The sequence below is a fragment of the Camponotus vicinus genome, unplaced genomic scaffold (genome assembly GCF_025532165.1).
Source record: "Camponotus vicinus isolate PSW18456_S1 unplaced genomic scaffold, iyCamVici1.0 SCAF_1, whole genome shotgun sequence".
NCBI classification, from domain to species: Eukaryota; Metazoa; Arthropoda; class Insecta; order Hymenoptera; family Formicidae; genus Camponotus; species Camponotus vicinus.
The window spans coordinates 24,197,272-24,216,733 of NW_028141945.1; the positions used below are offsets into that span (position 1 = coordinate 24,197,272).

The window sequence follows — 19,462 nt, forward strand, 5'->3', positions numbered from 1 at the left end:
TGATAGAGATACTGTTGTTTTGATTTTTTTTTTATTTTGCCTAAATAATTTATTAAAAATATTTGTTATTAAAAATAAAAAATAATTAAATAAACGTATATTTCTTATAAATACATTTTATTAAGTACGTAATATGTTCGAAAATTACGTGAAATTCATGAAATTTTATTTGTTTATAACTTTTTAATAAACAATGACAGACGGCTAAAACTTTTTGGAGGTCACTCAGGGTAGTGACCTTGACAACATATGTCAAAGTCAAAGTCATTAGAGGTGGGTAAGTTAAAGTAAAGATTTACCCATAACAATCCGAAGATTCTAAGAAAAAGATGCATTGGACAGAGACGCATAATGATTAGACATATAAAAAGACAGCTTGCAAAGAGTTATAAAATTCACTAATAATATAATAATAATATATTTTGTAATTATGTTATACTTTATTATTAAGTACATTGTATTATATAGAGCATTTTAAATATAAAAAATATTGCAGCAATGAAGATAATAAAATATTATGTGATTATAATATTATACAGGGTGTCCAATTTTAATGTCCCACCCCAAATAACTTTCTTATTTTTAATTTTAGAAAAAGATGTTTCAGACAAAAGTTGTATGGTTTCAAGGGGGACATAAGGTGGTGTCATTAGTTTGACGTGGAATATTTGCTTCAAGGTCACGTAAAGGTCACCTTCAATTTCTTAAATGAAACCCCTTACTTTCTATTGCATATTCTTGTAGCTTATTTCGAGAGCTTTCCAAAACACTATAATTAAGTACCTTTTCGTTGAGTACTTTTTGAGTTATGAGGCTTGAAATAATTTCTTAATTTACATAAACCGTAAGTAGTTGGCACTAGGAGAATTCTAACGCAGGGATCTCAGGGGGGTGAGGGGCGAGGGGATCTCAGCGGCGCGGGGGAATGACGTCACGCAGGATGGAGGGGGGATGACGTCACGCGGGACGGAGGGAATTTCGATGGCGCGGGGGCTGCGGGGCGGGGGACGCACGTATAAACAAAAATGGCGGTATTCCTATGAAGAAGATTTTGGGTCTCTCTCTATTCCTCTCTCTCTCTCGCTCTCTCTCTTTATCCCTTTATATTTCTATCCCTCTCTCTCTCTCCCTCTCCATCCCTCTATCCCTCTATCTATCTCTTTAACCCTTTTATCTCTCTTTCTCTCTGTATTATCGCAAGTATACAATATTAGTCATAAACTTATATTTTGAGATATTTCGGGGTCCGACGTTTTCGAGCAATCTGTGAATCATAGCGAGATAACAACACATTTTTGAGATATACAATATTACCAGTTAACAAACAATATAAATAGAAGTATTCTTTGAAGGATTGGGTGGATGGAAATGCGTGCGAAGAAATTACGTCATGATTTTGTTACAATTAAAAATATATATATAATTTATTTAAATGTGTGTTTAATAAAAAGTATACAATATAAAAAAATAATAATAATAATATATAAAATAGACCGTCGGGCTATGTTGGGGAAGCCGTTTCTGAAAACAGAAGAAAACATACGCATTTCATTAGTTTAAATTATTTTAATAATTTATTTTAAAATACTTTTGATATATAATAAATTAAGATACTTACAATGTTATCCATCATCTATTTTAATTTGTGCAAATAGGGCACATGTTGCAGGCCAATATTTGATTCAAAGATCTTCTGCACTCTTTGCATGACATATTTTCCAAATGAACATAAGCTATGGTTCTATGTTCTCGAACAGCACTAGTTTCTTCATACTGATCCGGTGCTTCTAGAAAGCATTCGATACAAAATTTTAATCCATTTTCCATGTAGTAATATGAAATGCAACATATCTTTGTTGCTTGATTGTATGTCATTATTTCAGATATGCTTAAATCTCGCTGTTTCTTTTGTAACCGTTCATCAAGAATATCGACACTATTGTCACTATCATAATCACTGTCCTTCGCCAAGGGTTCTATATCAGATCCATCATCTTCCATCTCTCTCCTCTCTCTCTCCTCTCTCTCTATCTCCATCCGCTCCGCCACAACTGGATCCATCCAATAATCGTAATCATCATCCGTATCGTCGTCGATGATAATTACGTTTTCTTCAGCCATTGCACAAGACTAACGAAACACAGAAGAGCAACGAAAGAAATGATACTCTAGTGCAGCAGACCACCGAAACACAGAAGAGCAACGAAAGAAATGATACTCTAGTGCAGCAGAGTCCTCTTCATTATATTTTTTTAACATACACAATATAAATAGAAGTATTCTTTGAAGGATTGGGCGGATGGAAATACGTAGATAACAACACATTTTTGAGATATTTCGGGGTCCGACGTTTTCGAGCAATCTGTGAATCATAGCGAGATAACAACACATTTTCAACCCTAGGTTCAGTTACAAAATTTTTTTTCTTTTGTGCCTTCAACAATCTCTGAAAGTTTGTTGGTTGAATATAAGAAGGATCGAAGCGCATCAGATCATAGTACGTGATTTGAAAGCGCATCGACACGACGGTATAGCAAAAGTATAGTCAAAAATTATAGTGTTCTGTCAGAAAGTAATGTTCTGTCAGTGTTGTGTGATAATATAAAAATGGAAGACCACGCGTTGTCATCTGACAGTGATTGCATTAGTGACTGCAGTGAGAACTCCACGGAATTCAGAGAGAAAATAGTGTCTGTTGCGGAAATTAATGCTTTAAACGCACGTAGTACAAAATTTTGTATCATATACTTTTATTATTCCACGGGTGGTGCTTTAGCTGTATGTCCTTCGTGTATGATTGCATTGCAAGGCGTGGATAGCCAAATGATGTACGCTGTTCGAAAGCATAAAATTGAGACACTTGATGCGATGGATGGCCGATTCTGTTCAAGTTGTAGCGAGCCGTTGTATATAAGATTTCCGTGCAATATGTGCCCAATTTGCACTCTGTGAAGAAATGGAAAACGTCGAGCAGACTGAATGCGACCTGGTGGAGCGGTCCCGCCAAATTGCCACCTTGGGCGAATATTTTGCATGGCTACAACGATGCAACGAGTACATCGAGTCGCTGGAAGAGCAAAGTCGGATCAAACGACCGCGATTATCGATCGGGAATCGACAATCGCTGATTGCTCGAATCGCGCGACTCGAAGGTGCAAAGACTCGATTGCAGAGACAGTTTATGCCCAGTGGTGGTAATTACAGTGGCGACAATAACGCGGGTGCCGGATGTAGCGCGCATCAAAATGAACTTGTGTGGCGCGAGATTGATACCGCGTTCGATAACCGTATTCTAACCGGTGCTGTGATTAACGCAAACCATATCGAACCTCGTCAATTTCTCGAGGACGCCAAAGACATCGTGCTCGAGCAAGTGCAAGACGTTATAAGAAGATACAACAGTGTAAAATTGAACACTATATTCAACGGTGAATTTGTGTCGGGTGATAAGCGTGCGAATAAAAGTATCAATACGAGAAACTGTGAACTCTTTCGCACGTCTGATTTACACGAGTGGTACGAGCGCAGCGTTATCGAGCCCACTCTAGCATTGCTAGAAGAATTTCAGGAACGCGATAGTGGCTGGGCATTGTCGCGAATACAGAATTTAACTGTAAATATAAATAAGTATAATCCTATGCGCGCGGGATGTTATATTAAATTGCCGCGAGAAATTATGATGAAGAGAGCTGTAATTAATGTACAATCTAGAGACAATGCGTGTTTCGCGTGGGCAGTGGTGGCCGCTCTATACCCCGCTGAAAGAGACACAAATCGGGAATCTTCATATCCCCACTATACGACGGTGTTAAATGTACAAAATATTGAGTTTCCGATGACGTTGAACCAACTAAAAAAGTTTGAACATATAAACAATATCTCCATCAACGTGTACAGCATCGAGAAAGAAAACAGCATTGTCCCGATACGTCTTTCGGAGCAGAAACGGGATAAACACGTCAACCTGTTGTATGTGGAAGACGGTAACAGCGTCGGACATTTCGCATGGATCAAGAACTTATCCCGGCTCGTGAGCTCGCAACTGAGCAAACACAACGGCCGAAGATATATCTGTGATCGGTATGTATAATTTGAATAATTTATGTAATTATAAAATATAATGCATTGCATAAATCTTTAATTTAAATATTCTTTTACAGATGCTTGCACTATTTCGGATCGGAGGACAAGTTGCAGTCACATACGGTAGACTGCGGAAAAATAAACGACTGCGCTATCCGATTGCCGAGCGATAAGGACAAGTGGCTCGAGTTCAACAACTACACGAGGAAAGAGCGGCTTCCATTTGTGATCTATGCCGATTTGGAATGTGCGTTGACAAAGACTGACGAAGAAAAAAATTATCAGCATCATAAGGTATTTAGTATAGCGTATTATATGCATTGTTCGTTCGACGACTCGTTATCCGCGTACCATTCTCGCCGCAGTATTGATTGTATCGCGTGGTTCGCCGAAGAACTTAAAAATTTAGCGTTACGTGTAAAGACTATTTTAATGACTACAAATGTCTCCATGGTAAATTTAACATCGGACGAGTGGGAAAAATTTCACAGCGCAACGCATTGCCATATTTGCGAAAAACCGTTTACGCAAGAAGACGTACACGCGTACGCGATCATTGTCATTTGACCGGACGATATAGGGGTCCCGCGCACTCAAATTGCAATCTAAATTACAAAGAATCATTATATATTCCGATAGTCTTCCACAATTTATCAGGTTACGACGCGCATTTCATTATCGAGGATATAGCCACAGCGTTCGAAGGGGAAATCGAATTACTTCCAATAACCAAGGAAAAATATATATCGTTTACAAAAACTGTTAAAGTTGCACAAGACAATTGGAAAAATTATATAAAATTAAGTTTTATCGATTCGTACAAATTTCTTACGGCAAGTCTCGACAAATTGGCATCTTATCTAGACAAAGACAAATTCAAAATTTTAAAATCAGAATTTCAAAATTTATCTGCAGAAAATTTCAGTTTATTAACACGGAAAGGCGTCTTTCCGTACGAATACGTCGACTCTGTAGATAGGTTGCAAGATACGTGTTTACCACCGCGCGAATCGTTTTACAGTTCTTTGACCGGTGAAACTATATCCGAGAGCGATTACGCGCACGCCGAGAACATCTGGACGCGATTCTCCATTCGAACGCTAGACGAGTATAGCGATTTGTACCTGAAAATCGACGTCTTGTTATTAGCCGATATTTTTGAAAACTTTCGCGATAGTTGCATCAAAAGTTACGGACTCGACCCCGCGTATTATTATACTCTTCCCGGATACACGTGGGATGCCATGTTAAAGCATACAAAGATTACATTCGAATTGCTTACCGACATCGACATGGTCATGTTTATCGAACGCGGTATACGCGGTGGTCTGAGTCAGTGTTCCAACAGATACGCGCGCGCTAATAACAAGTACATGCAACAATCGTACGATCCATCGAAACCATCGTCGTACTTGATGTATTTCGATGTAAATAATTTGTACGGATGGGCAATGTGTCAACCGTTGCCCTATGCCGATTTTCGATGGGTCGACGACGTGTCGAATTTTGACGTAGCATCGATCGCGTTAGATTCGCCTACGGGTTATATCCTCGAAGTCGATCTCGAGTATCCGCAACATCTTCACGATACGCACATTGACCTACCGTTTTGCCCGACACGCGACAAGCCGCCCGGCAAGCGGCAAGACAAACTCCTCGCAACGCTATACGATAAGAAGCGTTACGTGATACACTACCGTAACCTACAGCAATGTACGCGACACGACCTTCGCGTTACAAAAATACATCGCATATTACAATTTACACAATCTCCGTGGCTTCGCAGTTATATCGAATTAAATACACAGTTTAGAACACTCGCGAAAAATGATTTTGAAAAAAATTTATATAAACTGATGAATAACGCGGTATTTGGTAAGACGATGGAAAATGTGCGTAATCGTGTCGATGTAAAATTATTAACAAAGTGGGACGGACGATACGGAGCAGAAGCAATGATAGCGAAACCAAATTTTCATAGTAGAAGCGTCTTTTCGGAAAATTTGGTTGCCATAGAATTACGCAAACTTGAAGTGAAATTTTATAAACCAATCTATGTCGGCATGTGCATACTCGACATTTCTAAAACGTGCTTGTACGAATTTCATCATGAGTACATGTCACCGCTATATCGTGATAAATGCCGGGTAATGTACACCGACACAGACAGTCTTATATACCACATTGAGTGCGAAGATGTCTATGAAAATATGAAACATGATATCGCTAGTTTCGATACGAGCGATTATCCAATTGATAACGCGTACGGTATACCGCTCGTGAATAAAAAAGTACCGGGTTTAATGAAAGATGAAAATAACGGCGCGATAATGACCGAATTCGTCGGGCTTAGAGCAAAAATGTATGCGATGAGAGTGGACGGGAAAAAGGATACGAAGAAGGTTAAAGGTGTCAAAAGTAACGTTGTTGCGAGAACGATAACATTCGACGATTACACGCGGTGTCTGAATGACGAAATAGAAATGACACGACAGCAATCTTGCATAAGATCGAAATTGCACAAAGTGTATACCGTCCGCGAGACGAAAATTGCTCTGAGTCCGTACGATGACAAGCGGTATATCGTACCTGATTCGACCGACACATTACCATGGGGACATTATAGGATACCCTTATAATATAATATATATAATGTAATGTAATATAGTATGTGATATAATGTCAGATATTATTTTTGTATATGTATCTCATATGTATATGTATTTCATATATTGTATTATATACGATTATTGGAAAGGATGTATTAATAAAGATTTTTGTATTTTTATATATTTCATGTATATTTTTTATATGTTGTACATATTTTTTCTTAAATTTAAAAATAAATACAATTTGTATGAATTAAATCACATTGTCCTTATGTATCCAAGAATTGTGCGAATTGTCAAATCCCAACCATTTCACGTAAACCTCGTTACCCCTCCTACGCAGTATTTTCTCCACGAGATACACGTCCGGATAATTCGCGCGATGCAACTCGTACTCGTAGAACGCTCCAGCAATAGATTTTTTGCGATAATCCTCCAGTAGATAGCTTACGGGATTAGTATGTTGTACTTTTGCAATTTTAAACACTTCGGTTGTCCAATTTGGCGTGTAACCTTTCTCGAAAACTGTCTTGTACTTGCTAACGCGTACCGAGTCACCTACTTTGAATTTCGCCGGACCCGCGATATTTACATGGTTGTACACAGTAGCCAAGAGTCTTTCAGCGATCGCGGGAGTAACGTCGACGGGTCGCATACCGATTGTTCGATGCTTGCGCGCGTTGTAATCCGATACGAGTCGCGGCAACGCGCTGATCCACTTGTAAGATCCGTTCAGCGTAAACATCTTCCACATGTCGTTTTTCAGCGTGCGATTGAATCGCTCAACGATCGATGCCTTCAATACCGAATATGTAGAATAGTGATTGATGTCATGTTTCCGCATGAGCCGTTGCACGTCAGCGTTATAAAATTCCTTCCCCATATCAGTCTGTAAGTTTTTCGGACATCTTTTGCTATCTCGAATTATCTCGGCGATAGCGTCAGCTGTCTCGCTTCCACCTTTACTCTTGAGTGGTATGGCCCACGCGTGCTTGCTCAACGCATCTATGACTGTGAGTATGTAGTGGTAACCTCTGTTGAAACGAGAGTACGGACGCATCTCGACAATGTCAGCTTGCCACAGGTCATCGTATCCCCGCACTATGACGTGTCTTCGGGGAAAATTTTTTCTCGCCGGCGCGTGCAATTCGTTCACCAACTGCCGTTTCTCTAAACTATGTTGTTTCTTCACTTCCTCGGTTATTCCCGATCGCCGATCCATCGTTGTTTCGATTCGTCGATCAAACGATGTGTGCCTCGAGTATCACCGTGCGTTTTATCATTCGTTGCTAGACGTTCCTGGCCCGTTCGATAGCCGTTCAAAGCTGTTCGATAGCCGTTCATAGCCGTTCGATAGCCATTCATAGCTGTTCGATAGCCGTTCCCAACCCGTTCGATAAACCTTTGTAGATGCTCATAGCTGTTCGATAACCGTTCTAGCTGTTCGATAGCCGTTCCCAACCCGTTCGATAAACCTTTGTAGATGTTTAATAATTGTACAATAGCCGTTCCTAAACCGTTCACTACAGCCGCTCATTACAGGTTGATAGCCGTTTCTGAATTAGTGTTAATCGCACGCCGAAGCTCGTTTATCGCAGTCTGCAAAGCTCGCACATCCTTCTCGAACGCAGTCAGCTTCTCGTCTGATTCTTTCTGCTGATTCTTCAACGTTTTAACGCATTGTTCCACGTACAGTTTGTTGACTGCATCGGTATCAGCCTCAGGTTGCGCTACACGGCGAATCTTGCGCGACCTCGCGTCATAGTACGTAGCGACGCGACACAGAGCGTTTTGACGCAAGTAACTTGTCACCGATTTACCCCAATGATCGCTAGTTCTAATTGCTTCATTTCTCTGTTCGAATAATCCAAATTTGTTGATGGGCATTTTTTTCTCGATGCGAGTGACGTCGATCGACTGATTAGTTTCGTCGAGACACCGTTTAATTTATAATAAGGCCGACTTCGCGAAGTTCCTCTATAATCGACAGGATCTCGTTGTCGTGAGCGTTGTGGCCAGCTCGGCGCGAAGCGTCGAGCAATCGTAGACGATCCACTAGCTCGTTGGGATCGTCCCAGTGCACGTAATCGATCTTATTGTCGGTTAGCGTCATCGCGCGAGGCATGAATACTCCCGTACCGCATTTTTTCTTTTTCAATTCGATCGACATCAACGGTGCAATTATGTGTTTATACTTGTATCCCCTGTTGCTCTTTAATTGACCTTGCGCATCATATTGACGTTTATGCGCACTCGTCGCCATTAATATGCTCTTATATTTTTGCATATCGTCCTCAGTGTATATGTCATCATCGGGAATTCTCTTGAAGATCAACTCGTATAATCCAGGTGTACCAATGTACCTCACTTTGTCTATGATTATAGAGTCATCTGCGCCGATGTCGAATCGTTTGTTACCGAGCCACATTTCATTCTCGTCGAAATAGACACCGTACACGTGATCGATCTGTTTTTTTTATCGCCACTAAGGAGAGCGCCCATGTACTTTTGTGCCAGTGGCCCGAAGTGCTCTCGTAACATTTTTTGACCTTCCAACGTTTGTAACATGTTTCGAACAGATGGTGATTCGAGCGGGTTGCCCGTGGTTTCGAAAACATTTTCGATTGCGAGTGATTCGGGTATCGTGGGTTGTACGATTCTCGTTGTCGCGGACGGTGTGGAGGTTATCAGCGGTTCATCCGATGTATGCGGTGTCGATAAACGATTCGCCTTCAATCGTTGTCTCTTTTTCGGTGTCGTATCCTCCTCCTCCTCCTCCTCTTCCTCTTCCTCCTTGTACCGCTTGATGGGTAACGTTTTAATTATAGCGTCAGCGTTACTCTCCGGCTCGTTTTTCACCGCGATTAAGCTAGAGTTGTCGACGATTTTTTGTAGTGGCTCGATAATAGGCCTAAAATGGGTCTTGACCGCGATATCGTCGTCGATCTTACCGGTCTTCAAAGCGCGATGTTTCTTGCGGATCGATTCGCTCGTTTTCTCAATCTCCCTCGCAATCTTTTCACGCTCGCGAATATTATTGTTTTCAGCCATGTCGACAGAGTGTGTCGGCAGCGACTAATCGTTTTGCGGTATCGCGAACACGTTAAATCCTTTTCTGTATCGCCCGTTCGTAAATGAGCTGTCCTTATCTATCACTAGGAATCCATACTTTTGTTGCCAACAAGTACGACATAATTCACTGAAATCCCCGTACGACATGTCGGTATTCACGTGATCGTTGTACACGTGTTTCAAGTTGGTACCGTCCTGTTTAAACAAGATCAGCAGGTTCGCGTTGTCGCGTATAAGATGTTTTGGTATTCTCGCGTACGTCTGACAGAGATAGAAGCAGTCGACGTTCGAGTGACGACCCATTGAGAAGTACTCTCTTATCGTATTTTGCTTGTCGCACGCCACGTCATCGAAGACGAAAATCGAGTTTGGACGTGCCTCGCTCGGTGGAATGACGTTACTGTTATTGGAGAACGTAAAATAACCGATTTCGTCAATCGGCGTCAATAAATTCTCCAGATATCGATATTTCGGCTGTTGCAGCGACTTCGAGTACACGTACACGTTCTCGAAACGTACACCATGCGGACTTTCCAGTAGACTTATCAGAACGTTGGTTTTACCACAATTCGAGGGGCCGCAAACGATCGCGCGTATAGTAGTCGGTAGCATCGTACCATGCCTGCGCATCTCCGCGTTGTCCTCCATTGATCGTAATCTGTCGTCGCAATTTGTCACGCATATCGTCAAAGGTTGTCGTACGAATCTCATTTTTTCAACACTGCTGATTGGATCGAACGCCTGCCTATTTATAGGTGCGCGAAATCACGAGTCGCTCAGTAGAGAAAAAATGTTCATCCTGCTAACAAATCCTTCCGATATTCGCGATTTGAGCGTCGAACAGCTACAATTTGTGTCGAAAGCAGTTCTATTGAGAACGTGCGGTGATTACGTCCACTACGTGTGGGACAAACTTCCGGAACACATAAAAGCGGATCCGGAGGTTCAGACGTATCGTCGCTGTTACGAACACTACAATCAGCCGTGTCAGGAAACGCACATCGACGGTCCGGCGCCGTTGATAAAGAATTGCGGCGAATGTCAACGAAAATAGGTAGAGGCCTATTAAATCACGCGATAAACGCACTTCCGATCGAATTCCATATTCCCGGCTATCAGTTTTGCGGACCAGGCACGCGGTTGCAAAAGCGATTAGTCAGAGGCGATCGAGGTGTCAACCCATTGGACGCGGCGTGTCGCGAACACGATATAGCATACTCTCGGAGCAACGATCTCACCGAGAGACACGCGGCGGATAGGATACTCGCTGAGAAAGCGCGGAATCGCATCGTTGCGAAAGATTCGACTCTCGGTGAGAGAGCCGCCGCCACAACTGTCTGGGCAGCGATGAAAGCCAAGACGAAGCTCGGTATGGGTCTGAAGACGAAGACGAAGAAAAGAACGGTGAAGAAACGGATACTTCCGGTAGCGAAATGCGGCGGTGTATTGCCGATTCTACCAATGTTGGGTGCGCTCGGATCCCTGATCGGTGGAGCGGCTGGTGTAGCGAAAGTGGTGAACGACGGAAAAGCCGCGCAACGTCAGTTGCAAGAGATGCTACGTCACAATCGCGCCATGGAAGGTCACGGATTATATCTCGCTCCTTACAAATACGGACGAGGAGCCTCAACAAGGAGAAAAAAAAAAACGTCAAAGAGACGCTAAAAATGCCGCAGGGCGCAACTACCAACGTACAATTGCTACAATTGGCAAAACGTATGCGCATTCCATATTTTAGAGGTGTTTTCATGCGCGACTCTTTACCGATCGGTGGTATATATCGAAACGAGAGCGGCATCGTAAATTTGGATAGCGTCGAAGGACCAGGTACTCATTGGGTAGCGTATGCAAAGAGGGGGAATCGCGCTATATATTTCGACAGTTTCGGCAATCTTCGACCGCCGAATGAATTGGTGCGATATCTCGGACGAAACGTAACGAAGATACAGTACAATTACACACCTGTTCAAACTTACGATCAGAGCATCTGCGGACAATTGTGCTTGCAGTTTCTTCGAACGGTCGATGCATGTGAATTTAAAGACAGATATTGCGCTATTTAACTCAGTATTCGTTAAACAGTTTCGTCGACATGTCTATGACATTCACGTTGACTGGGAAGAGTAGCGTTCTCACGGCAAACTTCTTTCCCACCGTAGATTTGAGCGACGGCGAATACGAGTTCGGTCTAACGGATTTTGAGACTTATCACACGATACCGAATGTGAATTCCTCGAATAATAAATTTTACTTTGGCAAAGACGACGAAGAAATTACGATTCCCGAGGGATCGTATGAGTTGCAAAATATACATGAATTTTTGAAACATGCAATTTCACGGAAACATCGCGATGAGAAACACATTGACGGCGATGACTATGAAGATGATGATGAATATCCGATAGTGCTCCGCGCTAATTACAATACAATGAGGAGCGAGATCAAATGTGCCTACAGAATAAACTTTACCAAACCCGTCAACATTGGATCGCTGCTAGGATTCTCGAATGGTATTCTCGAGCCGCGAAAATGGTACGAATCAAACCTGCCGATTAACATTCTCAACGTGAATATTATCCGTATAGAGTGTAACGTGACCGCGGGTGCGTACAACAACGGCATACTCGTTCATACGATACATGAATTTTCACCGAGGGTACCACCGGGATATAAGATATCGGAAACGCCTGCACAGATCATTTACCTGCCGATCATCGCGCGGAGCATTACGGATTTAACGTTACGCGTTGTCGACCAGAACGGACGATTGCTCGATTTTCGAGGAGAAGAGATCACCGTAAGATTGCATGTACGTATGCGACGTATGAGATGCTCGTATTGAACGGATCGAAAGACGTGAGAGATAACGCAATCTTTACGAGACCAGCAACACCACCACCAACAACAACAACAACAACAACGTCGACGTTTGCTAATATCAAATCATCCAAGAAAAAGAAACTCAGCGCATCGAACGTTGCGTTTTTACAATCTTTGGGATTTGCGGTGCGAAACAGCTGAACGATGACCGACATTCTCAACATCGGTGATGAACCGATCTTTGACAACCGTATCGTCAAGATCGAGACTCACACGTATAACCCGTTCGCCAATACAACGTTCGGACACAGTGACGAGATAAGAATACCCATACAACAACAGGATCTGTATACGCTGCCGTACGAGAGTTTCCTATACATCGAGGGACAACTAACGAAAAACAGAACAACAGTTGAAGGAGAAAGTGATGTGATACTGGGACATAATTGCGTCGCATTCATGTTCGATGAGATTCGATACGAACTCGATGGCGTTGAGATTGATCGCAATAGAAACGTAGGAATAACTACTACGCTCAAAAACTATGTAACGGTATCATCCGATAGAATTGTGATTATGAAAAACGCCGGCTGGGAGCCGCCGACCTATTCGCATGGTCATTTCAATTTTTGCGTACCGCTCCACATGTTATTGGGATTTTGCGAGGATTATAAACGAGTGGTGATTAACGCTCGTCACGAATTGATCTTAATACGATCGCGCAACGATAATAATTGTCTGGTTGGAAGTTCAACGCTGGAGCCTGTGATGACCATATTCAAGATACAATGGCGAATGCCTCACGTGCTGTTGAGCGAGATCGAAAAACTGTCGATGCTGCGTGCTCTGGAAAGCGGACGATATCTCAGCATGGGTTTTCGCTCGTGGGATCTGTACGAGTATCCGCTATTGCAGCTTACAACGAAGCATTCGTGGGCCATTAAGACCTCGACTCAGCTGGAGAAACCACGCTACGTTGTCTTCGCCCTGCAAACAGGCCGGAAGAATGCCTTGTCTAAGAATGTATCTCAATTCGACGACTGCAAATTGATCAATGTGAAACTTTATCTGAACTCGGAATGTTATCCGTATGACGATATGAACCTGGATTTCGATAAAAACAGATGGTCCATTCTGTACGACACGTACGCGCGCTTCTGCAAGAACTATTACGGATACGAGTATCTCGAGCCGAGTCTCTCCGTCTATACGTTTCAAGAACTCGGTCCGTTCGTGATTATCGATTGTTCTCGACAAAACGAATCGGTCAAGAGCGCAACGGTGGATGTGAGATTGGAATTCGAATGTAAAGAGAACGTACCGGCGAATACTACTGCGTACTGTCTCATCATACACGATCGTGTGATCCAGTACAATCCGTTGACCAACGTTGTACGCAAAATCACCTAAGCGATAACATCGACACAAGAGAGGGGAGGAGGAGGAGGAGGAGGATATAAATCAAAGTGCTGCGAGATGATTTTAGAGTTTGCCATTCCTCTCGACTGACGTATCGAAGAGAGAAAGAGAGAGATCTCGTCATGTCTATACCAACGTTTGTGGATCTGCAAGGATTTATTGTCGGGAGAAATTTTGTCGTGAAAGAAGCGGCAGTCCTGAGGAAGGGATATGTTCTCTCGCATTATTTTTTCGCAAGTCCTGTACCGTGGAGCGTGCTAACAAAATCTGAGCGATGTCAAGTCTCATGGGTGATTAGAAATCATCACGGATTACAATGGGAAGACGGAAACGTTCCGTATGGCTTGGCTCAGCGTGTAATTACAACAGCTATCGTTGGTATGATACACGAAGAAGAAGAAGAAGAATCGTCTGTCGTGTACGTTAAAGGACTTGAAAAGCGAAAATGGTTGACCGATATACTAGGCGATGTGGGAAACGGCTATATTATTGAAACTTTAGATGCTGACTATGAAGATATTGATTCTCTAAATAAATTAGATATTACCAATAGTATGCGATGTGGAAAACATGTTAAGAATTGTGCATTACAAAATGTATTTAAAATATTTAACTGGTGGTCGCAACGCCTGAAAGAATTGCAAGAAAATAAAATATGTAAACATTAATATGTTTTATCTCTTATTTCCCCTCCCTAAACCTTTCCATGCGTTTCTAAGAATTTTTTGTCTGAGCGTTATCTCCCCTTCTCCTAAAACTCAAAACGTTAGAAGTATTAATCCCTCCACCACATTATACTTTTGGAAGATGAGCGTCATCCATACTCGGTTATTTCTTATACGATCAGTGTCGCGTTAACACCGCTCTCGTGGTTCACTTTTCATAACTCCCAGAGAAATGTACTACGTCGAAAGAAGCAGCAGCGGCAGCGGCGTCGGAAGACGCGTGAATAATTACGTATCGAGTCGTGATAAAACTCGATCGTTTGAGAACAAATGTGACGAGTAAGTTTTTCGTTTAACTTCTTTCTATTTTTATATTTTTACAAATTGTATTACTATTATTTAATTTTAATTTTTCTGTAGCATTTCGTTGGAACGTCGTGCGGTTCGTATACTAGGTAGACGATACGCATTGACAGCTACGGGATTCAAATTCCTCGACATTGGTATCAACGTGGGTCCACCGAGTTACGTGGAGATTGCCATAGGAGATCATCGAGGAAAGGAACTGATATTATCTCTCGAAACGTGGAAGGGACTCTACGAGCAACGTCGTAATATTCAAAATTTCCTTCGGAACGACTCTAAAGATGACTTCAATTTCATAAGCGTTGGACCGCTAACAGTGAGAGTTCGTACGATTAACGACGTCAAACTCATAAGTCTCGAATCTTCAAACGTATGCTTGATGATGGTCGAATCGACGTTACATCGCATGTTCGATCTCGATCACTGCATAGATGTAACTTTTGATCGATTGGATAAAATTATCCAAACAGTTGATGTCAAGTTTACGCAATTCTCCAATATCGCGTCCACTGTAATAAATCCGAAAGAAATATCAAATGTAATACGCGCGAGTGCTGCTTTCAACAAGCATCAACTCGTCGATTGCGAACTGGCAGCTTTAGTTTTTAGTCCATAGTACGTAAGAAAAATATATAAAATATAAATAAAGAGTTTTAAGTCAAATTCATGACGTAATTTCTTCGCACGCATTTCCATCCACCCAATCCTTCAAAGAATATTTCTATTTATATTGTTTGTTAACTGGTAATATTGTATACTTGCGATAATACAGAGATGACAGAGAGAGATAAAAGGGATAAAGAGAGAAAGAGAGAGGGATATTCAGAGATTGTTGGAGGCACAAAATAAAAATTCTTTTGTAACTGAACCTAGGGTTGAAAATGTGTTGTTATCTCGCTATGATTCATAGATTGCTCGAAAACGTCGGACCCCGAAATATTTCAAAAAATGTGTTGTTATCTACGTACTTCCATCCGCCCAATTCTCCAAAGAATACTTCTATTTATATTGTGTATGTTAAAAAAAAAATATAATGAAGAGGACTCTGCTGCACTAGAGTATCATTTCTTTCGTTGCTCTTCTGTGTTTCGGTAGTCTGCTGCACTAGAGTATCATTTCTTTCGTTGCTCTTCTGTGTTTCGGTGGTTTTGTGCAATGGCTGAAGAAAACATAATTATCATCGACGACGATACTGATGATGATGATTACGATTGGATGGATCCAGTTGTGGCGGAGAGGATGGAGATAGAGAGAGAGGAGAGAGAGAGGAGAGAGATGGAAGATGATAATCTCTATGAATCAGACGAGGAAATAGAAATAGAACCCATAGCAGACAGTGATTATGAGAGTGATAGTAGTGATGAACTAATACACACTAAACATCGAAATTTAGACTTGACTGAAATAATGGCATTGGATCACACGAAGATATGTTGTATATCTTACTACTATGTAAAAGATGAGTCCAAATATTGTACCGAGTGCTTCTACAGATTATCATTCCTGTTCTTAGAAGCTGGTATTGTTCGGGAACATAGATGCACATATTATGAACATTTGGAAAATATGTCATGCAAAGAGTGCAGAAGATCTTTGAATCAAATATTGGCCTGCAACATGTGCCCTATTTGCACAAATTAAAATAGATGATGGATAACATTGTAAGTATCTTAATTTATTATATATCAAAAGTATTTTAAAATAAATTATTAAAATAATTTAAACTAATGAAATGCGTATGTTTTCTTCTGTTTTCAGAAACGGCTTCCCCAACATAGCCCGACGGTCTATTTTATATATTATTATTATTATTTTTTTATATTGTATACTTTTTATTAAACACACATTTAAATAAATTATATATATATTTTTAATTGTAACAAAATCATGACGTAATTTTTCTTCGCACACATTTCCATCCACCCAATCCTTCAAAGAAAACTTCTATTTATATTGTTTGTTAACTGGTAATATTGTATAATATCTCAAAAATGTGTTGTTATCTCGCTATGATTCACAGATTGCTCGAAAACGTCGGACCACGAAATATCTCAAAATATAAGTTTATGACTAATATTGTATACTTGCGATAATACAGAGAGAAAGAGAGATAAAAGGGATAAAGAGATAGATAGAGGGATAGAGGGATGGAGAGGGAGAGAGAGAGAGGGATAGAAATATAAAGGGATAAAGAGAGAGAGCGAGAGAGAGGGAGGAATAGAGAGAGACCCAAAATCTTCTTCATAGGAATACCGCCATTTTTGTTTATACGTGCGTCCCCCGCCCCGCAGCCCCCGCGCCATAGAAATTCCCTCCGTCCCACGTGACGTCATCCCCCCTCCATCCTGCGTGACGTCATTCCCCCGCGCCGCTGAGATCCCCTCGCCCCTCACCCCCCTGAGATCCCTGCGTTAGAATTCTCCTAGTGCTAACTACTACCGTAAAATATCTTGTAAAATATTCATTTTTCGATTATCTTACCTTAATACTTTTATGTACAAAATAATGAGAGTAATCAATTGGTGTAAAGAAAACACATAGTTGTTTTTAAGAAAAAATATGGAATTGTTAATTGCAAATTACATATTTTTTCTTCAAAACAACTATGTGTTTTCTTTGCACCAATTGATTCCCCTCATTATTTTGTACGTAAAAGTATTAAGATAAGATAATCGAGAAATGAATATTTTACAAGATATTTTACGGTTTATGTAAAATTAAGAAATTATTTCAAGCCTCATAACTCAAAAAGTACTTAACGAAAAGGTACTTAATTATAGTGTTTTGGAAAGCTCTCGAGATAAGCTACAAGAATATGCAATGAAAAATAGTAGGTTACGTTTAAGAAATTGAAGGTGACCTTCATGTGACCTTCAAATAACTCTTCAAGGTCAAACCAATGATACCATCTTATGGTCCCCTCGAAACCAAACAACTTTTGTCCATAACATTTTTTCATGATTTCCATATTTTTCGAGATATTTGCCTGGGGCGATTAAACGAAACACCCTGTATACGCACGCACGCACGCACGCACGCATTGTAAGGTGTACAGTGCGCGTCAATGATCCTGTCCTAGATGGGGCAAGGGGGCGTAGAAGTGGCCTATCAGCCGGCAACGTGACACTGGCTGATTGGCCAGTTTTGAGCTCTCCTTGCCCCGCGTAGGACAGGATCATTGACGCGCACTGTACATATTCCTAAGTAAATACACTCTTTGAATTTTGTAGCGCTTTTTCAGTTCCTGAAATATGTAATTTTGAAATATCATAATTTGGATACTTGTATCATTTTTTATATCCTACTTTTATTTATATTTTTTTTGTTTATATTTGCTCGTTATTTTATCATTATCAATACGTTTCTTGAATATTATTCAGTTTCGCCAAGAATTTCTTTTTGTTTACATTTGCTTGTTATCATGTCACTGTGAGCTTTAAAATTATTTCTAGATTACTGTTTAGTTTTGTTAAGAATTTCGAAATAGGTGTAGAACTGCAGTTGCAGTTGCGAACTTCTACATAGTTATTACTTCTACATAGTTATTACTACAGATAAAAATAAACATCAAGAGACACGGTAGTGTCTTTGCTAAGTCCCAGCGTAAGCAAAAAAATGCACTCCGTGTATTATTACGCGAGTCGGATTGAGATTATAACTCGATATTTTTATTTCTCATATAACCGCTCAACGGATCGAGTTCTTAGTAGAATTAATCGATAGCTTGGGTTTAAATTAAATAATAAAAGTGTTTTTATTTTTGCGCTACGTGCTCTGTAAACGGAGATATCATGATGCAAAGTCTGAAATGTGAAAATTTCGATTAAGAAACGTCGTCATAGTCATCGTCAACTCCTCTTAAGAGGATGCCGGAGTCGCAGCCGAACTCCGACGGGTAGGCGCCCTCATTTTAACATAACTAAAAGTGTCGGTACATTACCAACACTTATAGTTATGTTACCGACAGTATTTTCTAGAATAAAAAGACATGCATATTTTAGAAAGAGCAATGTGAAAGCTTTTCTTTACATTGTGTTTATTGGAACAAAAAATATGTTGCATTTTCACTGCTCTATCGTCTCGCACAAGCAACGATTTTAGAGCATAGATCTATCTTTATTGCGTACATATTTAAACATAATTCTAATATCATTGCTCTCATTTAGCTATGTTTCTTTATATATATAATAAAAATATATTGTGAAAATATTTATAAATATTATATACTTATAAATTTTACGAATACGATATTACATCAAACAATTTGCATAAAACATTTTATATTGTTAGCTTTTGATTATATCGATTTAACAAATGTCATGCATAAATTGTAATTTGTAGAAAGTTATATGCAAATATCCTTCTTATTGTATACAGGGCGATCCTGAAAAACGTTATGTCTTTAAAATGACGTATTCCTGACACCAT

At 40.5% G+C, this 19,462-nt stretch overlaps 5 protein-coding genes and 1 pseudogene across 5 annotated transcripts; 5 read left to right on the plus strand and 1 right to left on the minus strand.

Annotated features, from left to right (window-relative positions):
* The first annotated feature begins 2,841 nt into the window (after window positions 1–2,841).
* Window positions 2,842–4,650, plus strand: LOC145960252 (uncharacterized). Its single transcript, XM_083079617.1, has 2 exons — window positions 2,842–4,080; window positions 4,161–4,650. The coding sequence occupies exons 1-2, from the start codon at window positions 2,957–2,959 to the stop codon at window positions 4,648–4,650; spliced, it is 1,614 nt and encodes a 537-aa protein (XP_082935743.1). The 5' UTR covers window positions 2,842–2,956.
* On the plus strand, window positions 4,633–9,151 carry LOC145959798 (uncharacterized). Its single transcript, XM_083078964.1, has one exon. The coding sequence runs from the start codon at window positions 5,328–5,330 to the stop codon at window positions 6,720–6,722; it is 1,395 nt and encodes a 464-aa protein (XP_082935090.1). The 5' UTR covers window positions 4,633–5,327; the 3' UTR covers window positions 6,723–9,151.
* Window positions 8,635–10,130, minus strand: LOC145959799 (uncharacterized; annotated as a pseudogene).
* A 108-nt stretch (window positions 10,131–10,238) lies between these two features.
* Window positions 10,239–11,940, plus strand: LOC145959800 (uncharacterized). The gene has a single exon (XM_083078965.1). The coding sequence runs from the start codon at window positions 10,803–10,805 to the stop codon at window positions 11,427–11,429; it is 627 nt and encodes a 208-aa protein (XP_082935091.1). The 5' UTR covers window positions 10,239–10,802; the 3' UTR covers window positions 11,430–11,940.
* Window positions 11,941–13,933: 1,993 nt separating this feature from the next.
* On the plus strand, window positions 13,934–15,691 carry LOC145959801 (uncharacterized). The gene is made up of 2 exons (XM_083078966.1): window positions 13,934–15,007; window positions 15,089–15,691. The coding sequence occupies exons 1-2, from the start codon at window positions 14,901–14,903 to the stop codon at window positions 15,648–15,650; spliced, it is 669 nt and encodes a 222-aa protein (XP_082935092.1). The 5' UTR covers window positions 13,934–14,900; the 3' UTR covers window positions 15,651–15,691.
* A 27-nt stretch (window positions 15,692–15,718) lies between these two features.
* On the plus strand, window positions 15,719–16,951 carry LOC145959802 (uncharacterized). Its single transcript, XM_083078967.1, has 2 exons — window positions 15,719–16,695; window positions 16,793–16,951. The coding sequence occupies exon 1, from the start codon at window positions 16,190–16,192 to the stop codon at window positions 16,673–16,675; it is 486 nt and encodes a 161-aa protein (XP_082935093.1). The 5' UTR covers window positions 15,719–16,189; the 3' UTR covers window positions 16,676–16,695; window positions 16,793–16,951.
* Window positions 16,952–19,462: the final 2,511 nt, after the last annotated feature.

What these genes read in the sequence shown, in the direction of transcription:
- LOC145959802 (XM_083078967.1), top strand. Translation starts at nt 16,190, where the DNA reads ATGGCTGAAGAAAACATAATTATCATCGACGACGATACTGATGATGAT.
- LOC145960252 (XM_083079617.1), top strand. Translation starts at nt 2,957, where the DNA reads ATGGAAAACGTCGAGCAGACTGAATGCGACCTGGTGGAGCGGTCCCGC. An exon ending in CGAAGATATATCTGTGATCG is followed by an intron (nt 4,081 to 4,160) that starts GTATGTATAATT and finishes ATTCTTTTACAG; the next exon opens with ATGCTTGCACTATTTCGGAT.
- LOC145959798 (XM_083078964.1), top strand. Translation starts at nt 5,328, where the DNA reads ATGTTAAAGCATACAAAGATTACATTCGAATTGCTTACCGACATCGAC.
- LOC145959800 (XM_083078965.1), top strand. Translation starts at nt 10,803, where the DNA reads ATGTCAACGAAAATAGGTAGAGGCCTATTAAATCACGCGATAAACGCA.
- LOC145959801 (XM_083078966.1), top strand. Translation starts at nt 14,901, where the DNA reads ATGTACTACGTCGAAAGAAGCAGCAGCGGCAGCGGCGTCGGAAGACGC. An exon ending in TTTGAGAACAAATGTGACGA is followed by an intron (nt 15,008 to 15,088) that starts GTAAGTTTTTCG and finishes ATTTTTCTGTAG; the next exon opens with CATTTCGTTGGAACGTCGTG.